This window comes from Ranitomeya imitator, chromosome 1, assembly GCF_032444005.1.
Source record: "Ranitomeya imitator isolate aRanImi1 chromosome 1, aRanImi1.pri, whole genome shotgun sequence".
Taxonomy (NCBI): Eukaryota; Metazoa; Chordata; class Amphibia; order Anura; family Dendrobatidae; genus Ranitomeya; species Ranitomeya imitator.
This window is the reverse complement of record NC_091282.1, coordinates 944,964,370-944,984,764: the sequence shown is the minus strand read 5'-3', so window position 1 is coordinate 944,984,764 and position 20,395 is coordinate 944,964,370. Positions and strand designations below refer to the sequence as shown.

General features: G+C 40.3%; 1 protein-coding gene across 3 annotated transcripts in view; it reads right to left on the bottom strand.

Moving 5' to 3' along the window:
• The window catches only part of BANK1 (B cell scaffold protein with ankyrin repeats 1), a 1,115,425-nt gene that overhangs the window by 451,055 nt on the left and 643,975 nt on the right, over window positions 1–20,395 (bottom strand). For all 3 annotated transcript variants that reach the window (XM_069743643.1, XM_069743641.1, XM_069743642.1), the window contains exon 7: window positions 11,707–11,903. In XM_069743643.1, the coding sequence (XP_069599744.1) occupies window positions 11,707–11,903 (197 nt within the window). The remainder of the gene's footprint in view (window positions 1–11,706; window positions 11,904–20,395) is intronic.

Here is a 20,395-nt window from a genome sequence, read left to right as displayed (position 1 = left end):
TAGTTAATTTAGTGACAAAATGTACAATTGGTGAAGAAAGATTGAACTTGATGGATCTAGGTCTTTTTTTCAACCTATGTAACTATACAACTATGTAACATTGGAGCGATGTTTTAAAAGCAAAAAGTGTGAGCCCTTGTTTGTGTTCTCAATCTCAGTCAACTCTTCATTGATTTATTATGGAGCCATATTGCCACCAGCAGTTATATGACTTTCCTTACAAATGGCATTAACTTTTTTATAAGATGTGAGCTAGTGGCTAGTATGTACTGGGTTTCAAGTCACAAGTAAAGTAGTGCTTCCATTCATGAGGGAGAAAGTAGCTCAACAAATACAGTGGCATTATTAACAATAATTAATAATTTATTATATTGTTATAATAGTCATTGTAATAATCTGATAACGGACAGAATCCCGAACTGATCGTCAATATCATAAAGAGCAAAACAAAAATGGAAAAAACGATCATCAAGCCCCAAAATATATGAAAATATAGAAATACTTTATTGAAAATCCATACAAAGAACAGGTTTAAAAGGTGGAAAAGACGACAGTGCATATGTACAGTTTACAAAAACGGGATGTGAGTGTGTTGACAGGATTTTCAACAAAGTATTTCTATATTTTCATATATTTTTGGGCTTGATGATCATTTTTTACTTTTTTGTTTTGCTCATTCCAGAGGGAACAATTTTTACAATTTCAATAGTTATTTTTGCTACATTGAAAAGATCACATCACCTTAAGAAACACCATTGTAAGGAAGTGAGTGGTCAGCCGCAGCTCTCACTTCCTATTAATTACTTAAACGTACGAAGGTGGGGCTAGTGACACCAGCACTGATTGGATGCTGGGCTCACGTGAGATATCAACCACATGAGAGCCCTGGGAAAGGGAGTACTGACACCGCTGGAATGGCGCCGGAACGGGAGGTGAGTATCAATTTTTTTATTTTATCGAGGCCAAGCATGGGGTATGAAAAGGGGTTGTCCAAGTAGTAGATATCTTCTTTAACCTGCAAATAGAGTCAATTGGGATACACATCACTCCATTGAGAATTGGTGCTCAGAAAGGATACCACTCCTTAATCATACAAAATATAAATCTGGCACTATTTTAGTGAAATGTAGAGTACTAGATGGTGGCCCGATTCTAACGCATTGGGTATTCTAGAATATGTATGTAGTTTATTTATGAAGTTTTCAGAATAATGCAATTTATACAAAGGACTAGATGGTGGCCCGATTCTAACGTATCGGGTATTCTAGAATATGTAGGTAGTATATAGCACAGGCTACGTACTATATTGCACAGTGACGTAGTATATAACACAACTGACGAACTATATAACAGAGCTACATAGCATGTAACATAGCATACGTAGTATATAGCAGAGCTACGTAGTATATAACACAGCCACGTATTGTATAACTTAGCCACGTAGTTTATTGCACAGCTACGTAGTGTATTGCACAGGCACGTAGTATATTGGTCAGCCACATAGTATATAGCAGAGCCACGTAGTATATTGTAGAGCCACGTAGTATATTGCACAGGCACGTAGTATATTGCACAGGTCACGTAGTATATAACACAGTAATGTAGTATATTGCACAGCTACGTAGTGTATAACAGAGCCCACGCAGTATGTAACACAGTCCACGTAGTATATAGCAATGTGGGCACTATATGCGTGGTTTAAAAAGACTTAAAATAAAAAATAAACATATACTCACCTTCCGAAGGCCCCTTGAAGTCCTGGCACCTGTGTGCGGTGCACGCGGCAGCTTCCGGTCCCAGGGTTGGTATGAGCGTTGGACCTGTGATGACGTCATGGTCACATAACCGTAGCTTCCGGTCCCAGGGTTGGTATGAGCGCAGGACCTGTGATGACGTCGCGGTCACATGACTGTGACGTCATGGCAGGTCCTTCTCGCATAGCATCCTTGGCATCGGAACCTGCCGCTTGCACTGCGCGTGACCTCGGAAGGTGAGAATAACCTTTTTTTTATTATTATTATTTCTAACATTAGATCTTTTTACTATTGATGCTGCATACACAGCATCAATAGTAAAAAGTTGGTTACACAGGGTTAATAGCTGTGTTAAAGGAGTGCATTACACCACGGCATAACGCGATCCGGTAATGCTGCCATTAACCCTGTGTGAGGGCTGACTGGAGGGGAGTATGGAGCGGGCACTGACTGCGGGGAGGAAGGAGCAGCCATTTTGCCGCCGGACTGTGCCCGTCGCTGACGTCGTGGCAATGGTTGTGGGCGCTTTGCCACAACCAATCAGCGACTTGGATTTCCATGACAGACAGAGGCCGTGACCAATGAATATCCGTGACAGACAGACAGACAGGCAGACAGACGGAAGTGACCCTTAGACAATTATATAGTAGATTCGACCGGCAGGCTGCGACCAATTAGCGAAGCGTTGTTCAAATTCCACGCCAATTCGCTGGCCGACTGCGACTGTTTCTGATTGTTCGCGGCCGGGTGTGACCAATCAGTGAAGCCAGGGCTGGCTCCAGGTTTTTGAGGGCCCCAGGCGAAAGAGTCTCAGTGGGCCCCCCTCTTTAACACATACCACGATTCATGATGCACAGATACAGCAGAGAAATATAGCACAACTAAGTAGCGTATAACACAGCCAACATAGTATATAACACAGCACACGTAGTATATAGCACAGCCACGTAGTATATAACAAAGCCCACGTAGTATATAAAACAGCCACGTATTATATTGCACAGCCACGTAGTATATTGCCCAGCCACATAGTATATAGCACAGCCCACATAGTAAATAGCACAGACACGTAGTATATTACCCAGCCACGTAGTATATTGCCAAGCCATATAGTGTACAGCACAGACACATATTATATAGCACAGACATGTAGTATATTGCACAGCCATGTAAAATATTGCACAGCCACGTAGTATATAGCACAGAGACGTAGTATACAGCACAGCCAGGTAATATATAGCACAGTCACGTAGTATATTTCCCAGCCACATAGTATATAGCACAGACATGTAGTATATTGCCCAGCTGCGTAGTATATTGCCCAGCCATGTAGTATATTGCCCAGCCATGTAGTATATTGCCCAGCCATGTAGTATGTAGCACAGACACATAGTATATAGCACAGACATGTAGTATATTTCCCAGCCACGTAGTATATTGCCCAGCCATATAATATATTGCACAGCCACGAAGTATATAGCACAAAGACGTAGTTTATAACACAGCCATGTAGTATATAGCACAGCCACATAGTATATAGCACAGCCACATAGTATATTGCCCAGCCACATAGTATATAGCACAGCCCATGTAGTAAATAGCAGACACATAGTATATTGCCCAGCCATGTAGTATATTGCCCAGCCACATAGTATATTCCCCAGCCATGTAGTATATTGCCCAGCCACATAGTATATAGCACAGACACATAGTATATAGCACAGTCACATAGTATATTACCCAGCCACGTAGTATATTGCCCATCCACATAGTATATTGCCCAGCTATGCAGTATATTGCCCAGCCACGTAGTATATAGCACAGACATATACTATATAGCACAGACACGCAGTATATTGCACAGCCACATAATATATTGCACAGCCACATAGTATATAGCACAGAGACATAGTATATAATACTGCCCATGCAGTATATAACCCAGGCTACATAGTATAGAGCACAGCAATGTAGTATATTGCCCAGCCACATAATATATACCACAGCCACGTAGTATATAGCACAGCCCACATAGTATATAGCACAGAGATGTAGTATATAACACAGCCCACGCAGTATCTAACACAGCCCACATAGTATATAGCAATGTGGGCACCATAACTCTGTTAAAAAAATAATTAAAATAAAAAAATAGTTATATATTCACCTTCCGTCGGCCCCCGGATACAGCCCAGGTGTTTACCGATGCTCCTCGCGATGCTCCGGTCCCAAGAGTGCATTGCGGTCTCGCGAGATGATGACGTAGAGGTCTCACGAGACTGCTACGTCATCATCTCACGAGACCGCAATGCATGGACCGGACCGTCGCAAGGAGTGGGAAAGGCCTGGGCTGGATCCGGGGGCCGACAGAAGGTGAGTATATAATGATTTTTTCATTTTTTTATTACTTTTAACATTAGATCTTTTTACTATTGATGCTGCTTAGGGAGCATCAATAGTAAAAAGTTGGTCACACAGGATTAATAGCAACGTTAATGGACTGCGTTACACCACGGCATAACGCGGTCAGTTAATGCTGCCATTAACCCTGTGTGAGCGCTGACTGGAGGGGAGTATGGAGTGGGCACTGAAGGCAGGGGAGTAGGGAGTAGCCATTTCGTGGCTGCACTGTGCCCGTCATTGATTGGTCGTGGCTGTTTGACCACGACCAATCAGCGACTTGGGATTTCCGTGACAGACAGACAGACAGAAGTGACCCTTAGACAATTATATAGTAGATATTTATTAAAGTAAAGTAATGCTAAAAGAAATGCAATGTTTCCATCTTAAACATTGACCTTCCTCAGACGGATTGCTGTGAGATAAGTACAGAGGGGAAAAAAGTATTTAGTCAGCCACCAATTGTGCAAGTTCTCCCACTTAAAAAGATTAGCGAGGCCTGTAATTGACATCATAGGTAGACCACAACTATGAGAGTCAAAATGAGAAAACAAATCCAGAAAATCACCTTGTCTGACTTGCCAAGATTTATTTTGCAAAATATAGTGGAAAATAAGTATTTGGTCACCTAAAAAGATGCAAGATTTCTGGCTCTCAAAGACCTGCAACTTCTTCTTTAAATGCTGGCTGCAATATTGGATTGAAGTTCATTCTCTGTCCTCCGTAGTACATGCCTGCACAAGGCAATCTTGCCTTGCGCAGGCGTGTGGTACGGAGGACAGAGAATGAACTTCAATACAATATTGCAGCCAGCATGCAGCCAGCGGGTAAGCAAAGGGTGAATCAAACACCCGAAAACTCCGCCCATATGACCCAAAACCAGTCCCGCCAAATTCAGGTGACAGGTTCCCTTTAAGAGGCCCCTCTATCCTCCACTAATTACCTGTAGTAATGACACCTGTTTGAACTCATTATCAGTATAAAAGACACCTGTCGACAACCTCAAACAGTCAAACTCTAAACTCCACTATGGTGAAGACCAAAGAGCTGTCGAAGGACACCAGAAACAAAAGTGCAACCCTGCACCAGGCTGGGAAGACTGAATCTGCAATAGGCAAGCAGCTTGGTATGATGAAATCAACTGTGGGAGACATAAGAAAATGGACCACTGATAATCTCCCTCGATCTGGGGCTCCACGCAAAATCTCACTCTGTGGGATCAAAATCATCACAAGAACTTTTTCTGTCCACTTGTTATTTGTATTTATATGATACACTGGAAAGTGTAAGAAGTTTCCAAGTGCTTCAAAATTACAAAAAAAGAAGTTACAATTCCACAATTGATTTATCATTTTTTTATTTGCCATGTTTACTATATGATAAAACTGACCTGGTAATATAATTCTTCAGATCAGTATAATTATTATGAGATACTAATCATGCATTATTTTTATTTAAGTGGTGAACATTTTTTTTTGCTTGTTTCACCATTTTCCAAGACCATAACATTTTCAATTGGGACTGTGTGAGAATTTATACTTTGCGCCAAGAGCTTTATTTTTAATGGAGAAAAAAGGGGAAGATTTGAGCATTTATTTTATTTTTATTTTTTTCAAAATGTAAAAAAATGTATTTGTCCCTTTCTCCTTTATTTGTTAGCCCCTTTAGGGGACTTAAACATACGATCATCATGGTCTTTTATGAACGCCAACTTTAGGTTAACCGTCACAAACAGCACTCTGCTGCCTCCAACAATCATGCAATTGATTTACGATTGATGGACGAGGCCACGGCTTCTTTCTCTACTAGTTATTGGGAGAAAAACAAGAAAAAAGATTGGAGCGCACTTACCCAGGTAAAATAGTCACCACTTTATTAGGACTTAGTACAAAAAGCAGGGAAGGGAGTGGACAAAGATCGGACGACGGCCGTTTCGTGCAGAGTGGCACTTCAACTGGTTATTGGGAGCTTCCCAGTGAACATACAGGTGCTTCTTACAAAATTAGAATTTCATAAAAAGTTAATTTATTTCAATTCTTCAATACAAAAAGTGTATAGATATGTTGCATAGAGTTATTACAAACAGAGTGATCTATTTCAAGTGTTTATTTATGTTAATGTCGATGATTATGGCTTACAGCCAATGAAAACCCAAAAGTCATTATCTCATTAAATTTGAATAATTAACAAATAAACCCTGCAAATGTTTCCTAAGCATTTAAAAAGGTCATTTAGTCTGTTTCAGCAGACTCCACAATCATGGGGAAGACTGCTGACTTGACAGATGTCCACTATATACACATCCGATTCCAACACGTGTATAAGTATATATACTTGAGTATCAAAAGGAGCCAACATTTGATGTAATTGTACGTTTTATGTTGATAAGAGATTAACTGGGCCAGTTCTTCAGGGGACATAAGTAGAAATAAATGGATCTGAGACAATTCACGAGTAGGTAGTAGAGCATGCTCAATGAACTTGTGTCAATACAGGACTAGAGATGCGTTGCAACAGAGGCATGGAGAACCGGACAGCGGGCATGGAGCAGAGGGGTCGGCAGGAAATGTGAGCGGTGAGATGGATATTTCTATAAAATTCTAGTAGAATTCAATTCCACTCCAGTAAATTCACCCATCTCTAGACAGAATGATAGAGCTGGTGTAATCATGCATAGTAAGGTTTAGTAGACATCTATAATGAACAGTGATAGATGTCTATGTGGTTTGTAGTCTCTTTTCCAATCTCAGCATTTTCAATTCATCTTGCATTGTTTATTCTATCAACACTCCCAATCTGTTTATTTCATTTCTCCTTCTCACTTTCACCTCTTTTCTATGGGTTGGAGCTTTCTTATTACATCTTTGTTGTATGTTTTGCTATTCTGTGTATCCTGCTTTCTTTACACTCAGCGTCTCTGTGATGTTTCTATTATCATTTATAAAAATCAGAGAACTTCTCCCTATTTTCCATTGTGTGATTTTTTTATGTTACTGCAGTTAGTGTAGTACATATAGTCTCAGTAAATCCGCAACCGATCATCTGCTCCCTTGATCCTGCTGCATAACCTTCATCCACAACATGTTTACAGCATTGCCTGTACTCCCCATGCCAGAAAGTATCACCCAGCACTCACTAAAGCAGAGGCCAGAACTCATCTTTTGAGTAATAGTTGACAGCTGCCTTTCACACTGGACCCAGGTATTCTAACTTCTCCATGAGCAGGACCTCTGGTGCACTGCTGACAAGGCTGTTTGTTAATCTGCCCCTGGCACTGATTATGCTGGGAGCTCTGTAAGCCAGTACTAGAGGAAAAGAGAGCCAAGGAGACTGCCACTCTCATCATGATGCCCCTTCTCCTCTCCTACATTGACCCCCAAAAAGCAGGACTTTCCTAGTATATAGGCTGACCCCTACACTGACCATTACCACTGGAGTTATAGGCAAAATGCTGGGGCAACACTCGCTTGTTTAAGCAGATGAGCATCCTTATTAGCTGTGCATACAGCAAAGACATTATGCTAATGTTTGACACCTGACACTACTTATAGTGACATTTTCCCACCTCGTAAGATGTCAAACCCGGTAGTTCAAATATACATTTTCTTGCTAGCCAATGACGCCCCCAGCCACCTGCCGACTTAGGCACTGGATCTCCAGTGCAAAATATGGATCTGCTGCTAGAGACAGATTATATTTCAGCAAAAAGTTAGGAGGGAGACTCCTAGTGGTCAACTGTCTGATGTAAGACGTCATCTTTTTTTTTTTAAATCACTGGGCGCAACTGTCTTGTGATGTGAGAAGAATACCCAATAGTATCCAGTGTACACAGTGCTCTGTGCATTGACTTTAGACTGAACTACCAGAATGATTTGTACAGCAACTGTCAAAGTATTTAACTCATGAGCACGTAGATTAAATGCAACTCAAGACAATTGCTGTATATAGGAATTTTTGCCACTTTAAGCAAACAAATGGAATAAGTTAGAGATTCTTGCCATTAATGTTGTTTGCCAGATTTTACCTTTAAGAGGGTTTTCATACCTTACATATTTTTGAGTGGGGTTCAAACTCGATTAATATCACACACAGAACCTTTAATGCAAAGTCTGTTGATAAATATAGAAAACTCTGCACTGCCATGTCCAAGCAAATCCAATGTATGCCTGCATCAGAGTTCTCTTTTTGCAGGGGAAGGACACTTCCTGTTGTTGTGCATTCTTGTTATCTTAGTGTTGCAGACTTCCCAACTGATTCTTTCTTATCTTAATAAAAAAAAATACACAAACAGCAAAAAAAAAGATCCACAGAGTAAAACAAATGTTGTATGATGCATTAATAAATTATCCTCTTGAGTATTGTGCAATAAACACATCTTAACACGGTCCTATAGCCAAAAAAGTGGTTGTTGCTCTGGGGTTTTCCCAGGTAACAGCTTAGTTTTTCTTTTTTGTTTAACTTCAAAAATAATAAAGACAACAATGAAATTTTAATTGACCTTAGATCACTTAGTACTACTGTCTGGCTATTCTGAGCCATTTTTCTATTCGCCAAGTTTAGTAAAGCAAAGTCTTTCATATCTTTTAACTTTGCTATCACTTTATTATTACCTCAGTGTCCTCTCTTTATGAGTAGGTTCTGTCAAAAGAACATTGAGAGAAGCAGATGAGGAGCTAGTTATGATTTGTATACTCGCGATCGTGTGGCAACCACGCCAGCCGGCAAACAGAGCCAACTCCTAACATTGTGAATAATGAGCGGAACAGACAAGAAGCTAGTCGGAACTTGTGATCACATGATGACCGCTCAAACTGGCTGAAACCTAATAACTCGTAGAGTACACAGGATTCGGCAAGCGGCAGTGCTTACCCAAAATTTCTCCAGGACTGAAAACCCCTCAATGCCTCAGAATTTATTTAAATATATGATAATATGTTTGATTAATGTTTCAATTAAGTCTGACAATATCGTGCACTTTAATATAACGTCATGTTGGCTCATTGAACTCTGTTAGTTAAACTTAAAAAAACCTGATCCTGTTTAGCTTTTTGCGACTGTGCTCCTTTTGATAGATCATATAAATGCCTAAATTATCACGTCAAAGCCCAATCCTATAGCAATAGCCCCCATAGAGATCTCTGGTGTGTCTGTGACATGCAGCAGACCTTCACCACTATTTCACATGGGCACCCACCTACATGTACATGTAATATCCATTACTTAAGAGTTTTCTTATGCATTGCAACATGTAGTAGTAAAAAATGTCAGTATGGATATTAGGATTATTTAGGATTATTTAGTCTAGAAAAAAGACGACTGAGGGGCGATCTAATAACCATGTATAAGTATATAAGGGGACAATACAAATATCTCGCTGAGGATCTGTTTATACCAAGGAAGGTGACGGGCACAAGGGGGCATTCTTTGCGTCTGGAGGAGAGAAGGTTTTTCCACCAACATAGAAGAGGATTCTTTACTGTTAGGGCAGTGAGCATCTGGAATTGCTTGCCTGAGGAGGTGGTGATGGCGAACTCAGTCGAGGGGTTCAAGAGAGGCCTGGATGTCTTCCTGGAGCAGAACAATATTGTATCATACAATTATTAGGTTCTGTAGAAGGACGTAGATCTGGGTATTTATTATGATGGAATATAGGCTGAACTGGATGGACAAATGTCTTTTTTCGGCCTTACTAACTATGTTACTATGTTACTATGTTATTATAAATAATATATTTAATGGAGGTAGTGTAATAATTCAGTGTATTCTTTGGCAATTCTCTGCGGTGACAAAAGCAGAAGTCTCGGATATAATTTCAGAGGAAGTCCACTTATGTAAATAACAGTTTGTTACAAAAAAAGCCTAAAGTGGAAGTGATGTAGATAGTTAAGCTAGAAAATGGTGACACATTTGTGGGCTCCAGGCTCTCACTTTACAGGGTCCCAAACAACACTAGTGATGCAACACGCTTTCCTATTTTTGTAAGTGGCAGATATACAGGCCAGCAGCCACCTTCTTAAAACAGCGCTGTAGTTACATCATCATTACTTACCACCTCTGCTACTGCAGACTCACAGATGACTAAGGATAACAGCATAATTACACTCAGCATCTGTTGCTTGCAAAGATGGAGCAAGAAAGAAAAATATTTTACAGTCAGAAGTAGAGATCAGCCAATATATACCAGTGGAACTAAATTCTTCTTTATCATTGCAAAAATCTGCACTCGACAAAATACCGTACTATTTTTTTCTAATTGGCTTTAACGAAAATTCATCAAAATGGCGCATTCTGGCTACCATTTTGTTTAGCCATAATGGGTAAATAAAAGTATAAAATCCTTAAAAATTCCATGTACTCCCCTTTCTGCTTACCTCTGGCCCCTTGCACTCCTCTTCATCCCCCATATTGACCTCACCGCATCTTCTGATCACTGCCACTCACGCTGAAATCCCCAGACCTAGCATGCTGAAATCTCCAGGTCTTGCAAATCTTGAAATCTCTGGCCTTGCTTACACCTTTGATGAGGCCTGAGAGGTTCTGTGCATGTACATGTAAGGTCACAGCGCAAGTCATGACATCATGACCTTCTGTGTACTTGCACAGAATACTCCCAGGCCTCCTTAAAGCTCGAAGTCCTGACATAGTGTGAGGGCCCGTGGATATCACCACCAGCAGCAATGATCAGAAGATGGGACGATGATGGGATGGGTGACAGTGAGGAGCCAAGGGGCTGGAAAAGTGAGCAGTAAGGTGAGCATAAAGATCTATTTTATTTCTTCTGTCTATTATTCTCTGATATTTGGAGAGACCCCAGAACATAAATAATATTAAATTTGCTGATACAGTAACTTTCGGGAAGATCCATGCTATTTCTGTCATCGTGTTTGCATGCTATAGCATTACAGAGTGTTTGTTAGTCATATATGGAGTTGGATGCTCTTAGTATGCACCTGTTTACGCCTGTTCTCTGTTTAGAAGTAATGGTCAGTCTTTGATATTTAAAGGAAATAATCAAAAGAATACCTATTTACGTTAAACATTTTTATGGAGTTATCTCATTTTTATTTTTTTTAATTAAAAAAAATCTTGAAGTCTTGAAGTTTTTGCACTCATATCAGAGAATCCAGATAAGCGAATGCTACCTGTTCTGTGTAGTGACAAGAAATGATGATCAAGGCCCACCTCCCACCTCCTCCACGACTCTGCATAAAAACTCTGCATAATTCATGAGGCATACCTTCAAAACTTTTCCATGGAAATCATTAAATCATCTATTAACCCAGCAGAGCAGCTACTTCGACAAGATAGCACAAAACAAGGATAAAAAATCAATTAAAGTAAAAGTAAAGCAAAATTATATTTTTCAGCATTTGGTTTCAGCAAGTAAAGAAAAGTATAGGTAAAATTATCTTTAATGTAATGTTCTACTTATTAGAAAATGAAAATCACCATAAAGTAGCATAGAACCATAGAATAGCAAATTACGGTAGTCAAGGTATGTCTTGTAATCATTAAACAGCAATACAAAAGCATCTGACTGTCCAGTACTTACTGTTAGCTGATTAATGATTGCCTGGATATCTTTGTGGCCATACTTTTCAGCTATTTTTGCAGGATCTTCTCCATATTTGTTGGTGATTCCACAAATGCAATCTGCTGCTGGGCTTTGCATTAGTAAAAGTGCAACTTCTTTGAGTCCAAGCTTTGCTGCACAATGCAGTAAGGTGGGTATTTCTTCTGAACTACCACCTAAATGCAAAGAAGTAAATTAATTAATACATCTACTTAATTTTTAATCCAACTATGTAACTTACCACCTGTATGAGCAAATCAATGCAGAAAGTAAAGAATTTTTTGCAAACCAAGGTACACTATATGGACAAAATTGTTGCGGCATATCTCTTAATCATTGAATTCAGGTCTTTTCATTCAGTCTCATTGCTACAAGTGTATAAATTCTAGTCCTAAGCTTTGTAACAAGTCAGGTAATGAAACATCTTCCCTACTAAATATTCCAAGCTCAACTGTGAATCGTGTTATTGAAAAGTGGAAACATTTAGGAACCAAAGCAATTCAGTCATGAAGTGACAGACCACATAAATTACAGAGCATGATTGCTAAGTGTTGAAGCAAATAGTGCAGAAAGTCATCAATGCCCTAGTGACTCAATAGCTGCAGGGTTTAAAAGCTCTAGCATAGACCTTGACAACTGCGAACTGCCACATCAGGACCTCTGGCTTTTCAAGTCCAGATGGCAGACCGAGACAGCTGAAAGTCTAAAACAGTGGCCCACGGGTCATGCGGTTCACTCCCCCTCCCATCGTTTATCCTCCGCAGACACCGCCCGCTGTCACTGCGGTGAATACATTGGTGTAGGACAGGGCCACCACCTTCATATTCAACCAATCAGCGTGTGAGACAGCAGATGCGAGGACATCATTTCATCGCGCTTCTGCTGAGACTTGGTGCATAGGAGACAGGACCAGAGCGCTAGGGTAAAGGAAGCAAGGTGTGGTGTTGTTCTTTTCATGTCTATAAGAGATTTGCATTTATATAGGAGACTATGTGAGGCTCATACTGTGTATATGGAGGTTAGGGTGGATGCCACTCGGATGAAGGAGCTCCGTCGTTTATGTAAGTTCATTGTCCCTATTATTGATATACTATGACTTACATTATTAGGTGACTCGCAACATATTGGTCCACTATGATATGAGCACTGTTTTATGTATACTCTTGTTACCTTTTTAGTATTTAGCAAACATGGACCTCTCTTATAGTGTCTCAAACACTGACAATTGCACTGGCACTTTATCTATTTTTCACAATTAAGTTTATATCAATGTGTTGTTTTGGCTATGCAATTTTTGTATTGTATGACTATAATTATAATTATACTATAATCGAATCAACATATATCCCTCTAACCATAGGGCACTTCACAATAATGCAACAGTTAATCTCAGACATATATATATATATATATATATATATATATATATATACATACATATATACAGTTAGGGCCAGAAATATTTGGACAGTGACACAAGTTTTGTTATTTTAGCTGTTTACAAAAACATGTTCAGAAATACAATTATATATATAATATGGGCTGAAAGTGCACACTCCCAGCTGCAATATGATAGTTTCCACATCCAAATTGGAGAAAGGGTTTAGGAATCATAGCTCTGTAATGCATAGCGTCCTCTTTTTCAAGGGACCAAAAGTAATTGGACAATGGACTCTAAGGGCTGCAATTAACTCTGAAGGCGTCTCCCTTGTTAACCTGTAATCAATGAAGTAGTTAAAAGGTCAGGGGTGGATTCCAGGTGTGTGGTTTTGCATTTGGAAGCTGTTGCTGTGAGCAGACAACATGCGGTCAAAGGAACTCTCAATTGAGGTGAAGCAGAACATCCTGAGGCTGAAAAAAAAGAAAAAATCCATCAGAGAGATAGCAGACATGCTTGGAGTAGCAAAATCAACAGTTGGGTACATTCTGAGAAAAAAGGAATTGACTGGTGAGCTTGGGAACTCAAAAAGGCCTGGGCGTCCACGGATGACAACAGTGGTGGATGATCGCCGCATACTTAATTTGGTGAAGAAGAACCCGTTCACAACATCAACTGAAGTCCAGAACACTCTCAGTGAAGTAGGTGTATCTGTCTCTAAGTCAACAGTAAAGAGAAGACTCCATGACAGTAAATACAAAGAGTTCACATCTAGATGCAAACCATTCATCAATACCAAAAATAGACAGGCCAGAGTTAAATTTGCAGAAAAACACCTCAAGAAGCCAGCTCAGTTCTGGAAAAGTATTCTATGGACAGATGAGACAAAGATCAACCTGTACCAGAATGATGGGAAGAAAAAAGTTTGGAGAAGAAAGGGAACGGCACATGATCCAAGGCACACCACATCCTCTGTAAAACATGGTGGAGGCAACGTGATGGCATGGGCATGCATGGCTTTCAATGGCACTGGGTCACTTGTGTTTATTGATGACATAAAAGCAGACAAGAGTAGCCGGATGAATTCTGAAGTGTACCGGGATATACTTTCAGCCCAGATTCAGCAAAATGCTGCAAAGTTGATTGGACGGCGCTTCATAGTACAGATGGACAATGACCCCAAGCATACATCCAAAGCTACCCAGGAGTTCATGAGTGCCAAAAAGTGGAACATTCTGCAATGGCCAAGTCAATCTCCAGATCTAAACCCAATTGAGCATGCATTTCACTTGCTCAAATCCAGACTTAAGACGGAAAGACCCACAAACAAGCAAGACCTGAAGGCTGCGGCTGTAAAGGCCTGGCAAAGCATTAAGAAGGAGGAAACCCAGCGTTTGGTGATGTCCATGGGTTCCAGACTTAAGGCAGTGATTGCCTCCAAAGGATTTGCAACAAAATATTGAAAATAAAAATATTTTGTTTGGGTTATGTTTATTTGTCCAATTACTTTTGACCTCCTAAAATGTGGAGTGTTTGTAAAGAAATGTGTACAATTCCTACATTTTCTATCAGATATTTTTGTTCAACCCTTCAAATTAAACGTTACAATCTGCACTTGAATTCTGTTGTAGAGGTTTCATTTCAAATCCAATGTGGTGGCATGCAGAGCCCAACTCGCGAAAATTGTGTCACTGTCCAAATATTTCTGGCCCTAACTGTATATATGTATGTGTGTATGTGTGTGTGGGAAGAAGAAGAGAACCCAAATAATCTAAAATCAATATTTAATAAGAAATGCTGAAAATACATACAAATATAAAAAAGCAAAAATACCATAGGGGACACCTCACAAAGCACCAAGGCACAAATATAAAGGTAATATATGTCCAAAACTACAATGAATAATAGCAAGATAACCCAAAACAGTATATAAAACAATATATATATACATATATGCAAAAATTACCACATCCATATATCAATATTTAACGTTTAATTACCGGAAGATGCAGGAGGCGAAACACACGTCGGGGTGAGGGGACACCACGAGCATCGGTCACTGCACAAGGTAATGAAACCTTTCCATAGGATCATGATATATTACTTGTCAAGGGATTAGGTGAACACAGCTTATTCAATGAGAACGGATTAGTATATTAGACTAGAATTACCACACAGTTCATGAGCCACTGTGCTCCACTATGCAGTATATGGAAGGTTAATTTAGTGATGTTATTGTATTGTACATCTGCAATTTCCTATTGCCACCTGCATTATATCCATCAGATGTCGCTATTGGTTCTAGCTTTACACATTAGATATTGATATATGGATGTGGTATTTTTTGCATATATATATTGTTTTTGGATTATCTTGCTATTATTCATTGTAGTTTTGGACATATATTACCTTTATATTTGTGCCTTGGTGCTTTGTGAGGTGTCCCCTACGGTATTTTTCCTTTTTATATTTGAATGTACTTTTAACATTTCTTAATAAATATTGCTATTAAGATTATTTGGGATCTCTCCTTGTTCCCACATACTGTATATATACAGTATACCGTATTTTTCGGACTATTAGACGCACTGGACTATAAGGCGCACCCAGGTCTTAGAAGTGGAAAATAGGGAAAAAAATATTTGAAGCAAAAAAATGTGGTAAAATATCTAATAACATATATAACATACTATTATATGTGGTGTTATTATATATAATAGTATGTTATTATGTTGGAAGCTGCGGGATCAGTATGGTGTCTGTGAAGTACTATATGAAGATGCTGGAGGGTGAGTATAAGAATGGGGGCACAGGGTTTATATTGAAAGCACCACTCCAGCACTGCAAAATAACAGTGGAGTGCTGCTTTAAAATCCCATGGAAGAACTATAACTCCCAGCATGTCCTGCAGATCCTATGACATGCTGGGAGTTATAGTTCACCAAAGGAGTGGCAGAGTGCTTAATTGTGGCAGCCAGCCAGGCACGCCATGGTGAGGTAAAAAGCTGGAGAATCCCATGACCGCACACACAGAGCCCCCCCTCTTGTTGCCTTTCCAGCACAGATGTGACAGCACAGGTTATAAGAGGAAGCCAGCAGATTCTAGTGGGGAGTCTGAAGGACCTGTGATGATGTCAAGAGGGAGGGCTCTGAGCTGCCATGTGATGCTCCAGCCCGCCCACTTCTAACATCACACAGGTCCTCCTTGTGCACAGCAGTCCAGCCCAGGCAGGTATGCAGCAGTCATCTCATCTCCTCTCCCCTGCCACCCTGCTGCTGCCTCCTCCTCCCCCGGATACACAGATCTCCCCAGCTGCTGCAGGAATCCAGCGCTGGGGAAACCATGCGTGTCCCTGCAAATGGAGTATTCATTTGCTGCTCCTGGCTCCTCACTCAGCTGATAGGTGGAGGGAAGAAGCTAATAAATATTCACTGCACTTAAACCATGTGGTTTCCCCAGCACTGATTCAGGTCAGTGGGGGGCATTTTTCTGCCTCCTGAGGTGGGATAACAGTGCGATCCCACTTGCTGTTGCCCTCCTCCCCACATGCTACATCCCTACCATAAGATGCACCCACACTTTCCTCCCGAATTTGGAGGCAAAAAGTGCGTCTTATGGTCAGAAAAATACGGTATATATATATATATATATATATATATATATATATATATATATACACTGTATATATGTGAGATTAGTTGTTGTATAATTATATTATGTAAGCCTTTTTGACCCTCCTTCCAATATCCTGTGTGTGTGTTCCTGTTTTTATACATGATTTTTTAGTTTTTTTAGTTTTTATCATTGTGTTGTCACCCATGTTGCTGCTTGTTTTCAATAAAGATCTTATTACTATTTTCTGCATTGGGACTTTTTGGTTGGTTTCTTTCCCTCCCCCCTTTTATTTTATGATATTTTTTCCAACTGTCCCCTCTATCTTACATAGTCCGGGCATTGGGTCACATTACTTATAACATTGACCCATTTATAGACCCATTTATAAACCTATTGTGTTCCCTTGCTATTTGCTCTCATATATGGAGGTTATGTAGGCTCATGCTGTATGTAGGGCTTACACTGCTTATATGGAGGTTATGTGAGGGTCACGCTGTGTATATGGAGGCTATGTGGAGCTCACACTCCTTATAGGAGTCCTGGAGAGCAGGAGAAGTCCCAGAAGATTGGAGAAGTGCAAATGTTGCCCCTCTCTTCAAAAAAGGAAAGAAGATGGAGCCAGGAAATTACAGGCCAGTGAGCCTTACCTCTATAACAGTGAAGATCTTTGAACAAATTATTAAACAGCATGTATGTAAGTACTTGAATAAGAATAGAGTAATTAACCAGAGCCAGCATGGGTTTGTAGAAAACAAGTCATGCCAGACCAATCTAATTTCCTTCTATGATGGAATCACTGACTGGGAGCATCAGGAAAATGCGGTAGACCCAGTTGCGCTCATCATGGAATTCTGGTGAGTGTGTCTGCCTAGCGCGAGTAGATCACTCCTTAAAATGGGTGGTGGAGATACATTAGTGTATTAATTATGTGTCACTAAAGTCCTAATTTTGGAAATTCCGAGGGCGCGTCCGAGGGTGAGTATATTCCTAATAGGTATATACTCACCCTCGGACGCGCCCTGGTTCTAACCCGCAGCCTTCCTTCCTAAGAATCAGCGCCTGAAGGACCTTAGATGACGTCGCGGCTTGTGATTGGTCGCGTGACGCCCATGTGACCGCTCACGCGACCAATCACAAGCCGCGACGTCATCGAAGGTCCTTCAGGCGCTCATTCTTAGGAAGGAAGGCTGCTGGTGAGAACCAGGGCGCGTCCGAGGGTAAGTATATCAATATTTTTTATTTTGATTCTTTATTTTACACTTAAATATGGATCCCAGGGCCTGAAGGAGAGTTTCCTCTCCTTCAGACCCTGGGAACCATTAGAAACCCAATGCACTGCATTGGGTTTTGTGTTTCGGCCGACCCCCGACCCCGACTTTTCTATAGGATCGGCCGATTTCACTCGACCCGACTTTTGAAAAAGTCGGGTTTCGTGAAACCCGACCCGATCCTATAAAAAGAAAAGTCGCTCAACCCTAGTGGTAACCAAAGAAATTTTGTATTTGAGATTGGGAAGATATAAAGGGAAGAAAGGTTAAATCAATGCAGTCTCAAAAAGAAGGTGCCTATGTAAGTTGTTAGACAATGATCGCCATATTTTAAACATATTACATTATAAGGATACAATGTAAAAATTGACTTGGTTTTCTGACTATTGGATATACAGTGTTTAGTATATGGATGCCAAACATATCAAAGCTGCGAAGAGAAAATTGGAATAAGAGAATCATAGACCACTAAGGCTATAATTCTTTGATCACAAATACAGTGAACACAAATTAATAAAGTTGTACCTGATTGCAAGTATGGAATAGATCCATGTACCCAAATCTAAATGGATTTATTATTAATGCACCATAAGTCCGTTGACAGTTATGTCATAGCAAAAAATAAAAATAAAAATTTAAAATGATCTTAATAATACAGACACATTCGTAAATATTGAAAATCAATGATGAAGATATATCCATATTTCTCAAGGAGAATATTAATTACACTGCAATTCAATATGGCAACATCATCCTGCCTATGATAATTACGGCCTTATAATAATCCTCATGTCACTCAAAATAGAATATCATTAAAATATCAAGCAAGAAGGATATATGAAATTAAGAAATTCGTGAGTAGAGTGATTGCCTATGGCTTTACGACATTATTCTTTATACAGCATTCCTCGAAAAGATGGTATCCAGTCTTCTTTTGTGACTTTTGTCAGGTTCGGGCCATGATATCATTTCTATTATTATGCATTGCTTGTATAACACTGTCGTATTCCGCAACCCTTTATATACATTATTATTGCTGTCCTTAATGGGGCTCACAATCTACATTCCCTATCAGTATCACTGGTTATATCACTGTTTCAAGTGGCCACCTTCCATTGTACAGTGCCGTGATCAATTTTTCTTGTACCTGTTAAGTCTTAAAGGGAAGGTGCCACATTTTATTTTTATATTAAAAATGATTGTTTATATAAACAATTATTTTTAATACAAATTAAAACATTTTTAACTTTAACTTTTTTTATTATACATTTTTTTTCAGCTACTGGGCGCCGCCATTTTGCTTTGCAGGAGTGTAAGTGTAGCTGCACAACACTTACACTCTGCAAATACGGCAGCCCTGGGCATAGACATCTGCGGTCGGCATCCGACCCCATACTTTGCATTGAGTTGCTCCCTGCTGTGATCTGGCCACACCCCCTGAGCCGTCCACATCACAGCAGAGGCAGGAGATCAGTGCCATCTTTCTGTAGCTCACAGTGCATATGTATTCTGTGAGCTCCCTGCTGTTATAGGAGGAGGAGACCAAGGACGGCACAGGAGGGAGAAAGGAGCAGCGTAGGCAGCAGCGAAGTAATATCAGCAGGGGAGGGGGAGAGGTAATCTAATCCTATCCTTTGTGATGCTGACTCTGAGCAGTGTATCTCCTCCCATGTGTGTTACTGTGCTGACTGTGTATCGAATCCTATGCTGTGTGATACTGACAGAGTTGTGTATCTAATCCTCTCCTGTGTGATGCTGTGTGCTGGGCCATGAATCTAATCCTCTCCTGTGGGTTACTGTGTGCTGAGCCGTGTATCTAATCCTATTCTGTGTGTTACTGTATGCTGAGCCGTGTGTCTAATCCTACCCTGTGTGATACTGACTGAGCTGTGTATCTAATCCTCTCCTGTGTGATGCTGTCTGCTGAGCCATGTATCTAATCCTAACCTGTGTGATACTGTCTGCTGAGCCGTGTATCTAATCCTACCCTGTGTGATACTGTGCTGAGACGTGTATCTAATCCTCTCCTGTGGGATACTGTCTGCTGAGCTGTGTATCTAATCCTATTCTGTGTGTTACTGTATGCTGAGCCGTATATCTAATCCTCTCCTGTGTCATACTTTGCTGAGACGTGTATCTAATCCTCCCCTGTGTGACCCTGACTGCTGAGCCATGTATCTAATCCTATCTAATCCTGTGTGATACTGACTGAGCTGTGTATCTAATAATATCCGGTGTGAAACTGACTGCTGAGCTGTGTATCTAATCCTCCTATGTGTGATACTGACTGCTGGGCCATGTATCTAAATCCTCTCCTAAGAACTCCCCCCTGTTATGTGTGATCTATATGGTGGTATTATGTGTGAAGTATATGGTGGTATTATGTGTGAAGTATATGGCGGTATT